Source organism: Megascapheus bottae, unplaced genomic scaffold (assembly GCF_031878675.1).
Source record: "Megascapheus bottae isolate mThoBot1 unplaced genomic scaffold, mThoBot2.hap1 HAP1_SCAFFOLD_43, whole genome shotgun sequence".
In the NCBI taxonomy this organism is placed as follows: domain Eukaryota; kingdom Metazoa; phylum Chordata; class Mammalia; order Rodentia; family Geomyidae; genus Megascapheus; species Megascapheus bottae.
Genome location: NW_028327392.1, coordinates 2,680,659 through 2,701,016, shown reverse-complemented (window position 1 = coordinate 2,701,016; position 20,358 = coordinate 2,680,659). Strand labels below are relative to the sequence as shown.

Sequence of the window (20,358 nt, the reverse complement as noted above, 5' to 3'; positions counted from 1 at the left end):
TTAAAATTTTAAGTGATAAAAAAGATCCTATAAGAAACCTCCACACTGCTTTCCAGAGTGGCTGAATTAGCTTACAATCCCACCAGCAGTGTAGTAGGGTTCCTTTATCTCCACAAGCCTGCAAGCATCTGTCATTGTCTGAGTTCAAAATCTTGGCCATTCTTGTTGGGGTAAGATGGTATCTTGGGGTTGTTTTTATTGGCATTTCCTTTATGAACATGGATGATGAGAATTTTCTCATATGCTTTTTGCCATTTTAACCTCTTCTTTTGATAAGTCTCTCTTTTATATCCTGAACATCATAACTCAGGATATGATAAGGACACCTGCTCAGCTATGTTCATCTCTGCACTATTCCCAATAGACAAGGGATGGAAACAATTCAGATGCCCTACTACAGATGAATGGATAAAACATGTGATATATATACAACAGTATTGTGAACTTTCTGGCTTTATTGCTTCTTCCTGAGATGCTATATCAGAAAGTTACTTGTTGTTTTGTATGAAAGTAACCACTGGTTGTTTCCTGTTTCTAAGATAATATATAAGACTAGGAACAAAAATAAATGGTGCTACAGTATAAATCTACATTCTCTTTAGGCTCCAGTCTTGAGCTGTAGACCTCCTGACCCCATCTGTTTCTTGTGTTTTTCTTCTCATCCTCACCCCCTAAATCAGGAATCCTGCCTTGATTCCGGCTGGCTCTGGCACAGTTTGAAAGAGCAATTTCAGAATACAAACATGCAACATATTTATGACAATGACTTTATTGACATGAAATTGCTGGTTTCACCAAAGTCATTGCTCAATTAGGCAATGGCATATGGCTGCTTTTGTGGAGGCCTCTGTACAATAGCTTGCATCAAATACTAATCTGTGGCAAATTGCAGGAGTGGAATCAAACTGTACCTTGATTTGCATCGGACAATGGCTTTATTGTCTTATTGTTTTCTGGCCTTATTCTGTTTAAATGACCTGAGATTTACCATATGAATGTAACACCTGGAAGTTCCCTGGGTTTCAAGAGAGGAGGGAAGCCAAGAGTGGAGAATAAAGGAGGCAGCAGTTTTTACCTGGGCTGCAGACCTCCCGGACCCGATGTGTTTGTCTCTCTTCTATTTTTTCCGGTCCCTGCCCCCTATTTCAGGAACCCGAATTTGCTGCCGGTAGACCCCGGTAAGTAGCGCCCGAACAGGGACCCTGAAAATCTGGGACGAAGGTGGAGGACCCCGCTGTGGTGAGTAACACATTGTAGGACTATTAAGAGAGGATTTTAAGAGAGTGAGAGAGCAGGAGGCTGTATTGTCCAGAGTAAAAATTATGGGTCAAGTTAATAGCCATAGGTCATATGTACCGATCTTAGCAGGCCTACTTGAAGCCCACGGAACGTGGGTGGAAAAAGGGGTGCTTCCGAGCTTCCTACAGTTTGTCGAGGAGGCATGCCTGAGGTCTATAGAGGAGGAATTCCTAAAAACCTGGCAGCGGAGATAGGAAAAGGAACTCAAGATTATTATAATGTAAATGGCCCCGAAAAGACCCCAGTAGAGGCTATTAATGTATGGAATTTAGTAAGTGAATACATAAATCCTCATCATGAGAATGCTGAACTTAATCTTGAATTAAGGGAAATTTATGAATTAAAGGACCCTTCTGAAAAACCTGAGGCTGAGCCATATGCCGCAGCCCAAGAGCGTCTAAGTGAGATCTTGGAAAGGGAACAACAACCAGTAGATATTGAGTATCAGAATTCAGATTTGAATATCAAGGAGGAAAGTTATGATGAGCCAATGGAGGACTGGATAGCTACGATAGAGAAGAAGTTAGAAGAAATCTTACATCTTCTATCGAAAATGGGGATAGAGCAGAGAGCCCCCCCAGAAGTAGGAAAGAAATATGACCCTCAGGCCACTATGGTGTCTGATTCTAAACCTTACCCCTCACACCCACCACCTCCAGCTGCAGCCTTACAGCCCCAATCCCTTTTCCAACCCTTAGGCAAGCCTAAAGGCCCTAGCAACAAGTCCCTTTTAAAACAACCAGGCACAGTGCATCGCAATTAAACCTGGCTCAGGCTGCTAGAGAGAGGGAAGATATTTCAGGGCCTCGATGCTTCCCTAGTTTAGTTGACCATGATGAACAAGTATACCATCAACCTGTTCCTGTTAAACTATTACAGGATTTAAAAAGTGCCTGCTCCCAATATGGGCCAACTGCCCCTTTTACTCAAGTAATATTGGAGGCAGTGTGTGCTGGTATTGTATGCCCAAATGACTGGAAGTGGCTTGCCAGAGCATGCCTTAGTGCAGGAGAGTACTTATTATGGGAGACAGAGTTCACTGCACAGTGTCGGGCTAAAATTGAAACAGATAGGTCTAAGACCCTGCCTTACACTTTTGGTCAGTTGTTAGGAGAGGGAACCTATAAAAACGCCGAAGATCAATTGGGTTATGCAAAGGAAGCCTATTTACAAATAAATGCTGCGGCGAAAGAGGCTTGGAAAAGGTTACGTAATTCCAATCGTACAAAAAATTTAGTAGAAGTTAAACAGGGACCGAATGAACCTTGTCTAGAATTTTTGTCTCTATTAATGGAGACTGCAGACCGCCTAGTACAAGATGAGAACGCAAGGAAGATCATAGTTAGACACATAGCCTATAAAAATGCCAACGCCGCCTGTCAGGCGGCTATCAGACCCCATAGGAATAAGGGAGGAATCACGGACTTTATTTCACTGTGTGCTGATACTGGACTCTCCCATGTACAAGCCCTCATTTTAGCCTCCGTTCCTCAAGGAAAGACTGTTACTAAATTTATAAAATATAGATGCCAGCGGCATTCTCTGGCTGCTAGACCCGCAGGGCATTGCTTTTCTTGTGGAGAAATAGGACATTGGATGGCACAATGCCCACGCCAGGCCAAGTTAGAGAAAGAAACATCACCTGGCACATGTCCACGCTGTGGTAAAGGGAAGCACTGGGCTAAATATTGCAAGTCAGCAACAAATCGCAATGGCTGCCCATTTTCGGGAAACAGGAGAAAGGGCCAGCCTCTGGTCCCACAAAACTATGGGGCAGTCACTCCCTCTTCTCAGCCACAAGTACATCATCTAACAACCCCCCAAAATCAGTCTCTGGCCTCTTCCTTGCCACCCCAGGCAGCGCAGGATTGGACCTCTGTTCCTCCAACTGCTCTGGGGTATTGACCCCAGAGATGGGGATACAACCTCTCCCCATGGGGGTCTTCAGCCCCTTCCCCTGGGAGTGGCTGGATTGCTGTTAGGGAGAAGTAGCTCAGCCCTTAAAGGCATACAAATTACACCTGACATAATTGACCAGGATTTTACTGGAGAAATTAAGGTTATGGCCTCTGCCCCGAGACATGTAATATCGATCCCAGCAGGACAAAAAATAGCACAGCTAGTGCTTGTGCCTTTACCTCCCGGGGAGACTGTTAATTCCCCATGTGGACAGAGAGGATTTAGATCTTCTGATATCAATTGGGTACAAAGCATAAAACAAGAGAGGCCTGAGATGACTTTATACAAGAAAAGCCCTTTAAAGGAATATTAGACATCGGAGCAGATGTGTCTGTGATATCTAAAAAGCATTGGCCAGCCCAATGACCCCTAACAACCTCTATGACTTCCCTACAGGGGATTGGGTATGCAACTGACCCACAGCAGAGCAGTGCGATCCTTGTTTGGAGAGATGAGGAAGGGCACTCTGGTCATTTTCAGCCGTTTGTCCTGGATCATTTGCCAATTAATTTACTGGGTCGTGATGTCATGGAAAAAATGGGACTGTATATGTTTAGTCCTAGTGCTGAAGTTACTAAGCAGCTGCTTGATCAAGGCCTCCTCCCTTCTGGGGGACTAGGCCCAGCAGCACAGGGAGGGCCAGAGCCCTTCCAACCCTAGTCTCGCTCACAGAGACAAGGATTACGGTATTGTGGAGCGAGCTAATGGATTAGTAAAATATCAAATTTTTAACATAAAGAAAGGGAGTTGTATTCTGCTACCCTTGTGAATATACTTAATCATGCTTTATTTGTTTTAAGTTTTTTGAATTTGGACTTAAATAATTTATCTGCTGCTCAGCGATTCTGGGAAAAAAGAGAGCAGCGTGCTTTTGCCTTAGTAAACTGGAAGGATGCCCTAACTGGTACTTGGCATGGACCCGATCCTGTTCTAACCTGGGGTCGAGGGCATGTATGTGTTTTTTCACAAGGAGAAAATGATGCCCGCTGGCTCCCTGAACGCTGCGTTTGGATTGTGGAGAGTGACATTGGCCATCCAAGCAGTGACTCACTGGTCCTACACCCCCAACCCTCCAGTGGTGCATCCTGCGACGTGGGAACGACCTGAGTTATTTGTGCATGTCAGTTGGGACTGCTACTGATCCACTTGTTCAACACATTCATATGAGCTGTGTTTCTCCTCCTTTTACTATTATGTAGGGACCTTTTGACATATTCATTGACTCTACACAATTTAATATGTGACAATTGTTCTTTTACAAATTGTATACTATTGAGATAAAGGATTGTTCTTTTTATTTTGTCTTTACCATCCCTCTTCTTAATAACCGTTTTTGTAAAAGATGCCCAGGTGAAAAGCAAAGGCCTCCAGAGGTAAGTAGAAGTTGGCCGACGCCCTGTATGTCTGTGTTTTGTTTTATTTTTTATTTTATTTTTTTAAAAAGGGTGCACTGTGGGCCTAAAATAGAGGCCTGGGTGGTCAAGGGACGCCTTGACTCCCCCTCCCCTTCTGAGTTTCTTGTCAATAACAAGGCATACCTGAGAGTCCCACCAGCAAGACATGTCTAAATCTAAAAATAGCTGTTTGGTGAAAACATTCATCTGAGCTCATGTTTTTTGTGTTAAGCGTATCTGATTGAGTCCAATTTTCTTGTTATATGTCAGTGTCTGATTATTTAAAAGTCTCCGTTTCTCTGTCTTGTTCGTGTTACATATTTTTCCTTGTCCAATTTTGTCTTTAAAATTGGTACCATTTCTAAGTATGGATCCTTATGGTTTCTCTGTGCATACTCAAGCACACATCCTTGTTATTCATTTGAACATTTCTGGGCCTAGTATGGCCGCTCCCCCATGTCTGCAGTTGTAACAAGCCCTGTAAAAATAAATTCCAGCTAAGTTGCCTTGCAAAAAGTTTTGTTTTGAACCTGGTTCTCACCTGCAATAGTAAAATTGGCAAAGCACTCTTGACACAAAATTCTGGAAAATGAACGGCCTGTATTAATTTGCTTGCTTTAAGATCTTTGAGTATGAATGTGTGTGAATGAGTGAGTGAACATGTTCAAGGTTAAATTGTCAGCATGCTGTATAAAACAATGGATAAATTTTACTTAAACACAAAGGCAATTGGGTAAATCTAAGCTTAAAACTTCAAAAAACATATTAGGTTTGAATGTTTTACAATGTCTCAAATGATTATTACATTGTGTTAAAGAGAAATTGGTCAAAAGTATTTTTCTAAAGATCCTGAAATTTGCATTAAAAAAAATCTGGTTTTGTAATACTTAGAGCTGTTTACATTGTAAACATTGTATCCTGTTTAACCCAGAGGTATTAGGGAATTTGGGATTTATTACCTTTAAAGTTTGGAGACATGTATTAGAGATTTAAATGTAAAATTGTTCATTAATGTCAGAAACTTTGCCTATCTGTCTTTTCTTACAGACTGACACTGGAAGTCTGATGATAACTTTTGGTGCAGTGATGTTTGTAATTCTTTCATTAGGGAAAACCTGTTATTTGAGTTTAAACTGTTGATGGAGTTCTAGGCAGTAATAATCCAAACTGCAGAATAAAACAAAAAGCCTCTTCTAAAGGCAAAGGGAGTGACCTGGGCCCTAGGGGGCCTAGAGGCAAAGGGACTTCCTTTAGCCTTAAAGGTTTTTCAAATGCAAATAAAGACCAAAGTGTTAAGAGTTTAAGTTAAAAAGTGTAAAAGTTTTAAAGAAAAGTAGAAATGGTTTCTGAACAAAATTTAAAAGTAAAGTTGTCCTAAAGTTTTGTTTCTAAAAAAGAAACAAGGAAAATTAGGACTATCAAAATGGTTGCTTAATTGCTATTTCAGCTTACTCTTGTAAGTTACTTTATAGCAGTCTCCAGCAGGCCCATGGAGAAGGACAGCAGATCCTCATTCAGATGTAAGTTTGGCCCTCACCAAGTTCCAGGTAAGATCATGCTTAGAGACTATTTCTGAGTTGACCACCTTGTTGCTTCTAATTGGAGTAAAGTGGCCTTTTGTAGGACTCTTTGATCTGAAACCCGCAGCTTTGAGCCTGCCCGGGCAAAGCAAAGTCCCTGTGAGACTGTGGTGTCTAATCTGCCAGCAGGATGCTGGGATGGAGTTGCTTTGGAGCTCAAAGTGGCAGAGTGCTAGCTCTGAGCTGAAAAGCTGGGGGGAAGCACTCAAACACCAAGCTCGGGACTCACAGTGGCAGGGTGCTAGCCTTGAGCTGGAGAGCTGAGGGACAGTGCCCAGGCCCCGAGTTCAAGTACAGCAACCAACAAAGTGAAATGCCAATGGCATGTTTATCCCTGTGTGTAGAGACACTACTTGGACATGAAAGGCTCTGCTTGGATGGCAGAGATGGTGTCAGATCTTAGAGTCACTTGTGCTTGGCCATTCAAATTAATCAGAGCCAGGAGGTCATAGAATAGTTTGTAAGCATGCCTTACTAATGCCCGTGCCTTTCATAACTGGGCAGGAACTTGTCAATCTTCTGTGATAGTGGGTAATTTAAAGTCCTAATTGAGCGAATTTTTTATTTTGACACCAGCCACAAATTCAGGAAAAGTTTGTGGATATGGGGCTTGTGTCTCTATTAATCTGTTTAGATCTGACAACTGAAGCATTGTTAAGGTTGCAGAAATTTAGTTCCCCAGACAATCAAGAAAAAGCCTTTGCAAATGGGTGCTAAGTAAGTTACACTATTGTAGCCAAAGATGGCTTGTGCAGTTGTTAAATGTTAAATATGATCTCTAGTTTGCAGTAAATTATTGTTCCTGATATCTAATCCTTGCAACCCCTTGATAAAACAGGCTAGGCTTCTTAAGGTCCCTGGTCAAGCACAGAGACAAAGCCCCTGAATCAGCTTGAAGAAGTCACAGAAGCTGAATCTCCGCCCATCAATCCCCGTTAGACGAAGGGACCAAAGTCATTTTTGGAAAATGTGACAGGATAAATTAGAGATATAGAAAGAGTAAAAATTGCACTTGTGTTTCTTTTAAAATAAAAAGGGGGATATGTTGGGAGCCAGAGTGGAATCAAGTTGTACCTTGATTTGCATCAGACAATGGCTTTATTGTCTTATTGTTTTATGGCCTTATTCTGTTTAAATGACCTGAGATTTACCATATGAATGTAACAGCTGGAAGTTCCCTGGTTTCAAGAAGGGATATAAGCCTGGAGTTGACAATAAACGAGGTGGCAGTTTTTGCCTGGGCTGCAGACCTCCCGGACCCGATATGTTTGTCTCTCTTCTATTTTTTCCACTCCCTGCCCCCTATTTCAGGAACCCCAATTTGCTGCCGGTAGGCCCCAGCAGATATGCATAACTTGATTTTGATCATCTGCCTGTAAGAGAGTCATAATCAATAGGTCAGCAATATGTTTGTAGGTTCTTACCAGGAAAGTGAAGACACTACACTTACTATATAAAATTTTTGTAACAAAATTAAATTTGAAGGCCAAAATATGATACTTTTGTCTAGAAAGTAATGGATCACAAATTAACTTTTTTTAAGACTGAATGGGACTGTGTGAAGTTGAATGCATTACATATACATAAATAATTATGAATCTTAGTTCTATTCATCTAATACATTGAATTAATTTATTTTTACAGCTTATTATCAGCAGTGAGAAATTCTAGAGACTTTGATATCTGTAGATGCACTAAATAGCATGAAAGTTATAAAGGTTTATTTGTGCTTACTAGTTAAAGCTGATCATGTGTAACTTTAATTAAATGTGGGAAAATGTGTTTTCTTTAATGCTGTATGGTAATTGGAAAAGATAAAAAGAATGTTTGATAATGAAATCGTTTTCTCACCAAGAGACAAATGCAAAGTATTATGAATCACATTTTTAATATGTTTTATTCATTTTAATAGAAAATATGGCCTTAGTGGTTCTTTTTCTACCAACATATTAATGAACCATTTTCCTTCCTATTATGAGGATAACAGCTATTCTAATTAAGAATTAGTTTACTGTCAAACTCAATTTATACTTTTAGAAAACGTTGTTAGAATTCATTAGTAATCCATTTTCATATCTGTCCTATGTCTTATCCTAAATTTTACTTGGCTTAATATATTTTATAGATTTAATAAAATATATGTTAAAAAATTCATCACAGGATTTTAAGCAAAAGTAATATTTGAAGGTATTATGTTGATTTTTTCTTTCAAGAAAATATTTCTTTCCACCAAAATATACTTAATTGCCAGGCATGCTTAATGTTTTTAATATTTTATTTTGTTGGTGCATACAAAAAAATCTCATTTTTCCTTATGTTTTCTAATAATTCAAATAAACATAACTTATTGAGCTTAAGACTTTATTTTTTATTTTCTTTTTAGCAAAGATACATCAGATGATAAATTTGTTGAAGATGGGCTCTATTTACACTTAGTTTCTAAATTTTACAGCTATAACTGAATTATTTAAAAATGCAATACCAGTATAAGAAGCCAGAAGTATAGACCAGTGGTCAAGTAGTGGTGATTGCTAATGGAAAACTGAGAGAGAACTTTGTGCTTCCTTTTTACCTAGTAAAGGTTTCCAGCAACCTTTTTATTCCTTGGCTTGTACAGCATGCCAGTTTCTACCTCCATCTTCCCATGGCTATTTATCACATGAGGTTGTATGTTTCCAAAGCTTTCCTGCTTTTAAAAGGACACCAGTTAAGTGGATATGTGGTACATTCTAATCCAGACAACCACATCTTAACTACAACTGTCAAGAGGCTATTTCTAAATCCTGTCAAATAGTGAAATCGTAATTGAACACAAATTTCGGGAGAAACCATTCAAGTGAAGGGAAAACTACTAAACACAAGAAGGTTACCCTTCCTTTTCTTTGTTTCTTTCCCATTCATGGAATACATTCATCATATTTCAGTTCCCCTACAAGTCTTAGTATTTGTTTCCAGACAATTAAAATCTATTCATTTTCTTTCTGTGGATCCCCTGAAACTTTAAGATTTTTGTTCATTTAATTTCATCTTTCTGCCCTTTATCCTAATTGGTAGATGTTTTTAGTGGTATAATCTTCATCAGACTCTTTGTGGATTATCAGTGAATGACAAGTGTATCAATGCTATTAGACAAGTATTTATTAGGGTTATATTACTCAACTTTATTAATTATTTATATGGATAGATGTTATTGACTTAATGAGATATATGCCTAGACTCTCTGGAAAATATTTCCTAGTTACCACAAGGTCTTTTCTCTTGGACATGCTGTAGAATCCTCTGCAATTCATATCAAACACTTTGCAATTCATCATGTTCTATTTCTATTTTTGCCTAAAAGTCCATTTCTTAAGATATCACTTCTCTAAATTTACTATAGAAGGAAAGGAGCAAACAAGATCACTTTCTACATCTTGCTTAGAATTATTCAAAGGTAAACTTCCAAGCTCATTGCTTTTCTGTCCTAGTTTGCCTAATGCTACAAAACAATTCAGCCAATATTTGTTTTTCATAAAAAAGAACATATTTGGGGTGCTGGGAATCTGGTCTAATGGTAGAGTGCTTGTATAGCATGCACGAAGACTCGGGTTTGATTCCTTGGTACCATATATATAGAAAAAAACGGAAGTGGGGCTGTGGTTCAAGTGGTAGAGTGCTAGCCTTGAGAAAGCCCAAGGAAAGTGCTCAGGCCCTGATGTCCAGCCCTGGGATTGGCCAAAGGAAAGAGAAAAGAACGTTTTTATAGTTACATTTTCATCATATGTAAATGTGGTCAAACACTACTAGCATTCAAACCGCAACTCTACACATATGCTTTTGCAAATAGTAATTATTTGTTTAGCTTTTCTAACCTTTCATCAAGTCCTGCCAAGATTGGTGTTAATATCTTTATTCATAATCAAAAGACCCTTGAATCCAGAAAAAAATACCATGTATGAATTTCCAGAATCATATAATTCAAAACTTATCTATTTAATTTTAAATATTTGTTTTATAACTTTCCACACCCTGGTATCAAAATCTCTGCTAGTCAAGTTGCTCTAGAGAAACAGAGACAATGACAAATATATACAAATAATATATATTATTATATATTTGTAAGCACTATATAATATATTGTAATACACTATTACATATAATTTGTAATAATATATTAACATAATACACAACTATATATCTACATATATGAAATTTCAGGTTAGAATTATATATAGAAAAGATAAATATAGACATAATTCTATTTAATTCCTGGATTTGCCACACAGTTGTGGTTAACAAATTTGAAGTATAGAAACTCAAGTAGAAGTTGATATTGCAGCCTTAAGACAAAATATTTTCAACTTTTCAATCCTCAAATTTCAATTGTGAGATCCTCAGTTGATGGGCTAAAGCCTATCTTTTTGGGGTAAATCTCCTTTATGAAATTTCCACTGAATGTACATATTATCCATTACAAAATTCTTTCAGAAGAAGATCTATGAGTGTTTGGTCAAATGATTATTTTCCATAGTTTCACAAGATCAATAGATAACCATTATGCACAACATTTACCTGTATTTTTAATATGTATATTTAATGTTTATTTTAAAAATATCTTACATTTCTGTGAATCACTGAGAAGTATATGATTTTTCAAAATGCTAATACTAAGACAAATCTAAAATACTCCAAAATTATAGCAAACACCATGAGAAAAATTCATTGTTTGCCTAAAATTTGAATTGCTTTAAAATTTATGCTTTTTCTTATAAAGTATTCATTTCAACTAAAATAAGCCTAGCAATGTTATTGCAATTTTTATCTTACATTCATTGATCCAATGGTTGGCTTAGTTCATAACCATCTTCCCTTTTTCTAGTTAAAAATAGATATATGAGAAGCTTTGATTTCATTGAAAGACACTAAGATTGATGAGCAATTTTATAACAATTCCCTCACTCTGTGTATATTGTGTGTGTGTGTGTGTGTGTGTGTATGTGTGTGTTGTGTGCACTCTATCTAGGCTAGATGCATACACTTTTTTATAGAATATTCTTATATACATCTGAATTCATAGCTTTATCTGAAAACTGAGCTACTTGGCTAAGAAAACATTTGATAATAAGAAGTTATTTTCTACCTGTAGTTTTAATTTTACTGTTCGAAGTTTATTCATTATTTAATTTGATCGATGCACATTTGTTTACACTATTAACTCAGAAATATATAGCTCAGAGTACCTTATGTATGTTATAAATTATATGTATATGTAAATGAAAACATTTTTAGAAAGTGCAAATAAGGAAATAATAAATGAATGTTCTTTTAACCTTGTTACTTTTCTAATTACTGTACCTGAGTTGGCCATTCAGGGAATAAATGTTAATAATTTTGCATGCCAGAGGCCTCCATGTGTTACATGAACAGTTTTACTTGGCATGCAAAATAGATGGGATGTGGAGAGAAATTTTCTGAAAGACTGCCTGAGTAAAACCATTACAGTACTACTGTTGTTGCATTTTAAATCATGCAATTGTATAATTAATACCATAAATCTTATATAAGGAATTATTAGACTTCTGGATGAATACCACAAAAGTCTCATTATTATGTTTGTTCCTTGTGGATGGCTCTGATGGTATTATAATGCTCCCATCAATACTTTCTTCTGTTAATAACCTTCACTTATGAATGTTATCTTCTCATTAGAGGAACATTCATAAGAAACAATCTTTCATTAATCATGCCTAATGTTGTCAAAATGGTATTGACACACCAGACAGAGCGAAGTGGGATAGGAATACATCCCAGTTCTTATCTGTGTTCTCTAAATGAAAACACAAACATCTAATTCTATTGACAAGTTTAAAGCACTTGTAGTCATTGAAATTGAGGCCTCTTCAACTTATCGTCTATTTCAGTTCCATGATGATAATTAGGATGAGAATGAGAATGTAAATGAGGATGAGGATGTTAGAGATAATTATGATGGTGACACTGTTTCCTGATGCACAATCTGAAATAACTGAGCACACATGAGATACAACATGAGATATAAGATAGCTTGGCATACAATGTTCACTAGTAATTTTTCTTTCTCCTTTTTTTTAAATTGTATTTCATTGCCAGGGTGATGTAAAGAGGGGATACAATTACATTTGTTAGGTAATATGTACATCACTTCTTAAACATTGATACTCCTTCCCATGTTTTTCTATCACATCTAAACTGCAGCATTCAAGAAACATATACATTTGAAATGATTTTTCCATTGTCTTCAAAATCTTCATAAGTTTCTTCACATTATTCTCCTCGTGGTAAATGTAATTCAAAGTCTGACACTCACAACTATTGAAAACACTTGAATAAAATGTATTTCTCATCCATGTTGCTTCTATGGTCAATGTCACACCATTTCAGGAGACCATTCACCTATTCCTCTGTACTAGGGAGTGAGCATATAGACACAGCTGAGGCACACTTTGTTCCAAGGTAATTACTTGAGATTGTTCTGTGCACACCATGTTAAAACTATCTCACATATGGTTTATTAATTCAAGGAACATATATACTTCCTAATTATATATTATAATGGCACCCCATGTCTTCTGTCTCTCCTGCAGAAATTCGTATTCTCCAGTGGCTATAAGTCATTTTTTTATTGTTGCTGTTTTTTGTTTATATTTGTTTTGTTTACTTTTGCTTTTAGTCAGTCAAAGGGATTGAACTGTGGGCCTGGGCACTCTCCCAAAGCCCCTCAGGGCAAGGCTACCGCTTTACCACTGAGCCAATTCCAGTTTTCTGGTGGTTAATTGAGGAAAAGTGTCTCATAGACTTTGGTACCCTTACAGCAGACATAAACAGCTCAGTGTCCACAATGCAAACAAAAAATGGAAGCATTAAGCAACAGATTGACTGAGATGGAGAATAGGACATCAGGAAAGGAAGATAAAATACAAGAGCTGGAACAGAGAAACTTCAGTATGGAGAAATGAGTCAGAATTCACTCCAGGACCTGGCAGATGCACCCAAGATATTTAATCTTATAATACGGATTGAAGAAGGGGTGGAGTTTCATAATAAAGGATGCAACCTTTATTCACCAAAATCATAGCAGAGATTTCCCCAACCTCAAAAAAGGGAAAATACTCACATTATTGAAGGCTTCAGAACTCCAAGCTCCTAGAAGGAACTCATCTAGACACATCATGGAAAAACATTAGACCAGAATAATAAGCAGCTGATCTTTAATGCCTCAAAAACAAAAAAGGGCTATACTACATTGGGAAAAAAATTAGAATAACTTCAGACCTCTCCACGCAAACCCTAAATGCAAGAAAAGCTTAGAAAAATATCATTCATGCCCTGAAGACCAACAACTGCCAACCCAGACTGATACATCCAGCAAAGGTAGCATTTACATTTGAGGGAGAAACAAGAATATTTCATTCGACAGAGAAGCTATATGAATACATGCACGCTACTACATCACTACTACACTACATCACTACTTCACTGTTGGTGGGAGTGCAAACTCATTCAACCACTATGGAAAGAAGTATGGCACTTCCTCAAAAGACTAAAAATAGAGCTTCCCTATGACCCAGCAATTCCACTACTTGGCATTTACCCAATCGTCCAGAAACAAGGACATACTAAATCCACTAGCACAATGATGTTCATTATAGCAAAGATATGGAACCAACCCAGATACTCCTCAGTTGATGAGTGGATCAAGAAGATCTGGTATTTATACAGAAATGAATTCTATGTTGCTGTCAGAAAGAACAATAGACAAAACAATTCTAGGCAAAAATTCTATGCTACTGGCAGAAAGAGCAATAGCCAAACAATTCTACCAAAAAAGAGCAATGCACGTGGTATCATAATACCAACTTCAAACTTGACTATAGACCCATAATAACAAAAAAGCATGGTACTAGCACAAAAATAGATCAGACGATCAATGGAACAGACTAGAAGATCCAGAAATAAAACCACATACCTACAGTCAACTTATATTTGACAACGAGCCAGAGATATACAGTGGAACAAACACAGCCTATTCAATTATTGATGCTGGCAAAATTGGTCAGCCACATGCAGAAAGCTAAAAATTGATCCTACCCTTTCACCATGCCCAAGCATTTACTCAAAATAGATCAAAGACCTCAATATCAGACTTGAAACCTTGCAACTGTTTCATGATAGAGTAGGAGAGACTGGAACTCATAGGCACAGGCAAAAACTTCCTGAATAAAGTCCCAGGATGGGACTACCTAAAACTGAAAAGTTACTGCACAGATAAAAGCACAGCTACTAAAGTAGAAAGACAGCCAACCCAATGGAAAAACTATTTAAAAATAATACATCATACAAATGATTAATATCAAGTATCTAAAGGGAACTCAAGAAACTAATCCCCCCCCAATACAAACACAACAAATCAATCACTAAATGGCAAGGGACCTAAGGAGAGACTTATGTGAACAAGAGTTTAAATTCACAAAAAATATGTGAAAATTCTCATGATCCTTGATCCTAAAGAAAATGGAAATAAAAACAACCATAAGATACCACATAAACCCAACTAGAATGGTCAATACAACTGTAAATGGGGGCAAGGATGTGGACAAACAGGAACCCTACTGCATTGCTGGTGGGAATGTAAAGTAGTTCAGACACTCTGAATGGCAGAATGGAGGTTTCTTAAAGAAATGAAAATAGACATTCCTCATAATCCTGCCATACCACTCCTGCCAATGGGGGAGAGGGGGGATTGGCTGCAGCGGGACCTTCTCCACACAGGGAGGCCAGGAAGTGGCACGCGGCCTTTTATCGACCTGGGCGGGGGGCGGAGCGCTGAAGACCTGGGCGCCGAGCGCGACCTGGTGGCCGGCTTCTTCCTCCCTGGAAGCTGCCAGCAGAGGTGGGCTCGGCGTCCAGGGACCGAAGGACACCTCTACTCGGTAAGGGCTGAGGCTCTCCACCAGCCCGCGGATTCTAGGGGGGCCGAGCAACCGCTCCAGGGTCTGGGGCTGGAAGAGCAAGGCGCACTCTCCCAGCTCCAGGCCGGCCCTGAAGTCCTGGAGGAGCTCCATATCTGGCTTTTGGTAGGCCCTCATCAGCTCCTGGTACACTCTCTTGAGGTGACCCTGTTCCTCGAGCAGGTGCCCCTAGGTTGTCTGCAGTTGCGCTGAGGTCCTCCTTCCTAGGTCGAGAAGTAACTCTTGGGCAAATCGCCTGTCCCCCTCCTCCCGGAGACCAGGGTGCCCCGGGGTGGCATAAAACGCCTCGGTCATCGTCCGGTGCTGGTGCAGAAACCAACCCCACCGGCTCATGATCTCCCTCAGCTCCTCCACCTTCCTCTGGGTCTCTTCTTTCCTCTCCCACAAAGTCTCCATGAGCTGTAAGATGGCCTCCCACCTGTGGGCAGCTGCGCGCTCCACGGGCTGGTGCCCATGAGCCCGATGCTCTGGGGCCTGGGAGCAGAGCCCGCAGAGCGGGCTCTCGTCCACCTCGCAGAACATCTGCTTTGGCTCGCCGTGGGTCCCACACCTGTGCTCCTGGGAGCTCAGGAACCCGCAGAGGCTGGCCTTCCGCACCAGGGAGACCACACTGCCCAGCACCACGTTGGATCTCGGTTCTCCTCGCTGGGAGGGCTCCCTGCAGGCAGGGCACCTGGCCGGGGTCGTGGCATCTTCCCAGGCCAGGCGGAGACACGGGCGACAGAAAGTGTGACCGCACTGGACAGTGACTGGGACTATCAGGGTGTCCAGGCAGATGGGGCATCTCACCTCCTCCTGGAAGGCTCGGGCCATCTCAGCTTCCATCTTCACCCTTCGGAGGGCGGAAAACGCCCCCAAGAGCAGGTTCTCCCGCAGGGATCCTCAGCACGCACCGCACCGGTAGGCCAGTTGGGAGCGCCGTCCAGCCGTCCGGACCAGTGGCTGCAGCGGGATCTTCTCCACACAGGGAGGCCGGAAGTCGCGCGTGGCCTTTTATCAACCTGGGCGGAGGGCTGAGCCAGGGCAGGGCTTTGCACCTGCGTGCCAGGCGCTGAAGGTCAGGCCACCTGCCTGCACAGGCAGGCAGGGGGCCAGGGGGCCAGGTGCGGGCAGGCCCCGCCCCCCCTGCACCTGCTAGCTTTGGGAAAGTGGCCTCATCAGTTGCTCCATCCAGGACTGGCGCCCTCCCTCCTGTACAGCTGCTGCCACCGCCGCTGTTGCTGCTGTTGCTGCTGCTGCTGCTGCTGCTGCTACTGCAGCTGTTGGGGACTCCGTGTTGGTTTGTTCCCCTCAGGTACACTTTCTCCCAGAGCCCTCTGACTGTGTGAGGGGGGAGGGGCTGGAGGAGGGGGAGCCACAGAACCCAAGGGCACAAGGGCAATCCAAGGCAACCTACCCAGCCACAGGAGGGACGCCAAGTGGGAACGCTGAGGGAATGGAAGAGGTCGGAGGGGGGGGTGGACGGGGGGCTGTGAGTCGGCTGAAGGTGGTGGTTGGAGATGGAGCCGGGGAGGGCCAGGATGCCAGAGAAAGCAAGAGGAGGGAGGGACTGTGGAGAACCTGCAGCTGGAGGCCCTCACATCCGGTCCCAAGGTGCCCGCCAACCTCCATCCCTTGGTAGGTCTTTAAGGCTGCCCATGGTGGACTCCCCCCAGGCCTCTGTGGGTGGCGAGAACCATGCCATGACAGGGGTCCCACGGGGAAGCAGAGCAGGGGAGAGGGGAGGACGCCAAGAGGGTACCTCCGACCAACCTGCAGACCCGACCCGGGACCTGACCCGGGACCACGGACACCCGTGGCCTGGCCTCGAGGCCCCCAAGGCGGTCCAGGTGGGGTGGCTTCCCCAGGGCCCACCTTGAAACCAGGAGGGCAGACCCCACCTGCACCAGAGCGGGGCCAAAACGGGGCGCCGAGAGGGGGCCCCCAGCGTGCCGAACTGGAGCTGCCCTGCTCCCTACCCCGGGTCTGGAGGGTCCTGGAGAGTCCGGGGCCTGGGCTCTTTCCCTAGGCCAAAGGGGCGCCCCTGGAAATGAAAGGCCTGACCGGGAAGTGGATGAAGCCGGTGGGGTATCTCCAGAGAAGGCAATTCCTAGCCACGTTCAAGAAAGTCGCGGTCCCATGGTCGAGTTCCAGAAAGACCCCCACCCTCCCCAGAGGCCGCTCTAGCTCGTGAAGGCACAGAGGTGAGGTTGTAAAGAGGTCGGCTGAGTGGGAGCCTTCCACCCAGAAGAGGACAAAAAGGTCGTGGTCGGAGGCCCTGGGAGAGAATCCGGCCGGATTCCCGCAGACTCCCACCGCCCAGGAGGAAGAGTCGTCCGGGCTGAGCTCCCAGTAGTGTTGGCCGGCTCTGAAGACCTGGGCGCCGAGTGCGACCTGGTGGCCGGCTTCTTCCCCCCTGGAAGCTGCCAGCAGAGGTGGGCTCAGCGTCCAGGGACCGAAGGACAGCTCTACTCCGTACGGGCTGAGGCTCTCCACCAGCCCGCGGATTCTAGGGGGGCCGAGTAACGGCTCCAGGGTCTGGGGCTGGAAGAGCAAGGCGCACTCTCCCAGCTCCAGGCCGGCCCTGAAGTCCTGGAGGAGCTCCACATCCGGCTTTTGGTAGGCCCTCATCAGCTCCTGGTACACGCTCCTGAGGTGACCCTGTTTCTCGAGCAGGTGCCCCTCGGTTGTCTGCAGTTGCGCTGAGGTCCTCCTTCCTAGGTCGAGAAGTAACTCTTGGGCAAATCGCCTGTCCCCCTCCTCCCGGAGACCAGGGTGCCCCGGGGTGGCATAAAACGCCTCGGTCATCGTCCGGTGCTGGTGCAGAAACCAACCCCACCGGCTCATGATCTCCCTCTGCTCCTCCACCTTCCTCTGGGTCTTTTCTTTCCTCTCCCACAAAGTCTCCTTGAGCTGTAAGATGGCCTCCCACCTTCGGGCGGCTGCGCGCTCCACGGGCTGGTGCCAGTGAGCCTGGTGCTCCAGGGCCTGGGAGCAGAGCCCACAGAGTGGGCTCTCGTCCTCCTCGCAGAACATCTGCTTTGGCTCGCCGTGGGTCCCACACCTGTGCTCCTGGGAGCTCAGGAACCCGCAGAGGCTGGCCTTCCGCACCAGGGAGACCACACTGCCCAGCACCACGTTGGATCTCAGCTCTCCTCGCTGGGAGGGCTCCCTGCAGGCAGGGTACCTGGCCGGGGTCTTGGCATCTTCCCAGGCCAGGCGGAGACTCGGGCGACAAAAAGTGTGGCCGCACTGGACGGTGACCGGGACCATCCGAGTTTTCAGGCAAATGGGGCATCTCACCTCCTCCTGGAAGGCTCGGGCCAGTTCATCTTCCATCTTCGCCCTTCACAGAGCGCGGAAAACGCCCCCAAGAACAGGTTCTCCCGCAGGGATCCTCAGCACGCACCGCACAGGTAGGCCAATTGGGAGCGCCTTCCAGCGGTCCAGACCAGTGGCTGCAGTGGGATCTTCTCCACAAGGGAGGCCAGGAAGTGGCGCTCTGTCTTTTATCGACCTGGGCGGGGTCGGGCCAGGGCAGGGCTTTGCACCTGCGTGCCTAGAGCTGAAGGTCAGGCCACCCGCCTGCACATGCAGGCAGGGGGCCTGGGGGCCAGGTGCGGGCAGGCCCCGCCCCCCCTGCACCTGCAAGCTTTGGGAACTTGGCCTCACCAGTTGCTCCAGCCAGGACTGATGCCCTCCCACCTGCTGCTGCTGCTGCTACTGCAGCTGCTGGGGACTCCGTGTTGGTTTGTTCCCCTCAGGCACACTTTCTCCCAGAGCCCTCTTACTGTGTGAGGGGGGAGGGGCAGGGGAGGGGGAGCCACAGAACCCGAGGTCGCAAGGGTGATCCAAGGTGACCTACCCAGCCACACCCGGGACGCCAAGTGGGAACACTGAGGGAAGGGAAGAGGTCAGGATGGGGGGTGCAGGGGGGGTGAGTCAGCTGAAGGTGGTGGTTGGGGAGGGAGCCGGGGAGGGCCAGGATGCCAGAGAAAGCAAGAGGAAGGAGGGACTGGGGAGAACCTGCAGCTGAAGATCCTCAATTCCGGTCCCAAGGTTCCCACCAACCTCCATCCCTTGGTAGGTCTTTAAGGCTGGCCATGATGGTCTCCCCCCAGGCCTCTGTGGGTGGTGAGAACCATGCCCCCAACGGGCTCCCACCGGAAGCAGAGCGGGGGAGGGGGGTCGACAAGAGGGAACCTCCGACCAACCTGCAGACCCGACCCGGGCCCTGACCCGGGACCATGGACACCCATGGCCTAGCTTTGAGGCCCCCAAGGTGGTCCAGGTGGGGTGGCTTCCCCTAGCCCCACCTCGAAACCCAGAGGGCAGACCCCACCTGCACCAGAGCAGTGCCGAGAGGGGCCCCCCGGCAGGCATGACCGGATCTGCCCTGCTCCCTCCCCCTGGTCTGGAGGGTCCTGGAGAGTCCCAGGCCTGGGCTCTTTCCCTAGGCCAAAGGGGAGCCCCTGGAAATGAAAGGCCTGACCGGGAAGTGGATGAAGCCTGTGGGGTATCTCCAGAGAAGGCAATTCCTAGCCACGTTCAAGAAAGTCGAGGTCCCATGGTCGAGATCCAGAAAGACCCCCACCCTCTCCAGAGGCCGCTCTAGGTAGTGATGGCGCAGAGGTGAGGTTGTAAAGAGGCTGGCTGGTTGGGAAGTGTCCCAGCTGGCAGGGTACCTGACTTGCGTCGGGCTTCTTTCTAGCCAGGCGGAGACACGTGGATTAGATTGTAGCCCTTGATGATGTATGAGTCCTTTACTCCACTAGTTGGACTGAGAGCTAGCTGTGCAGCGGCACACAACCTTAAGGACCGACCAGACACACTCGAGTAAAAGCTCCAAACTCTGACATTGTCAGTCGCTGAATTAATTTGGTTGACAACCACATGTATACACAGATTTCTTCCAGTCCCTGTTGCAAACCAAATAAAATCTGTCTCTAATGAACACAGAGCGATCCTACAGCAATAGTGTTCAATTCGTAGAAAAACGCAAGGACAAATCACTGCATATATAAATTCACAGAGGTCTTAAAAATCCCCAAAGGAAAGAAGAAGGAAGGTAGTAGAGAAATGTGGCTATCTCATGAAATGACACCTGAGGAGATAGGAAATATTCAAGGAGATGTTTGTGAACATGACTTAATCGATTAA

General features: G+C 44.2%; 2 protein-coding genes and 1 pseudogene across 2 annotated transcripts in view; all 3 read right to left on the bottom strand.

Annotated features, from left to right (window-relative positions):
* Nucleotides 1-16,032, bottom strand: part of LOC150040000 (tripartite motif-containing protein 43-like) — a 29,844-nt gene extending 13,812 nt beyond the window's left edge. The window contains exons 1-2 of the mRNA XM_090327479.1: nt 15,409-16,032; nt 14,963-15,366 (exon numbers count right to left, since the gene is read on the bottom strand). Of these exons, the coding sequence (XP_090183605.1) occupies nt 14,963-15,366; nt 15,409-16,032 (1,028 nt within the window). The remainder of the gene's footprint in view (nt 1-14,962; nt 15,367-15,408) is intronic.
* A 1,191-nt stretch (nt 16,033-17,223) lies between these two features.
* LOC150039999 (tripartite motif-containing protein 43-like) lies at nt 17,224-18,006 on the bottom strand. The gene has a single exon (XM_090327478.1). The coding sequence runs from the start codon at nt 18,004-18,006 to the stop codon at nt 17,224-17,226; it is 783 nt and encodes a 260-aa protein (XP_090183604.1).
* LOC150039998 (tripartite motif-containing protein 43 pseudogene) lies at nt 18,003-18,471 on the bottom strand (annotated as a pseudogene).
* Nucleotides 18,472-20,358: the final 1,887 nt, after the last annotated feature.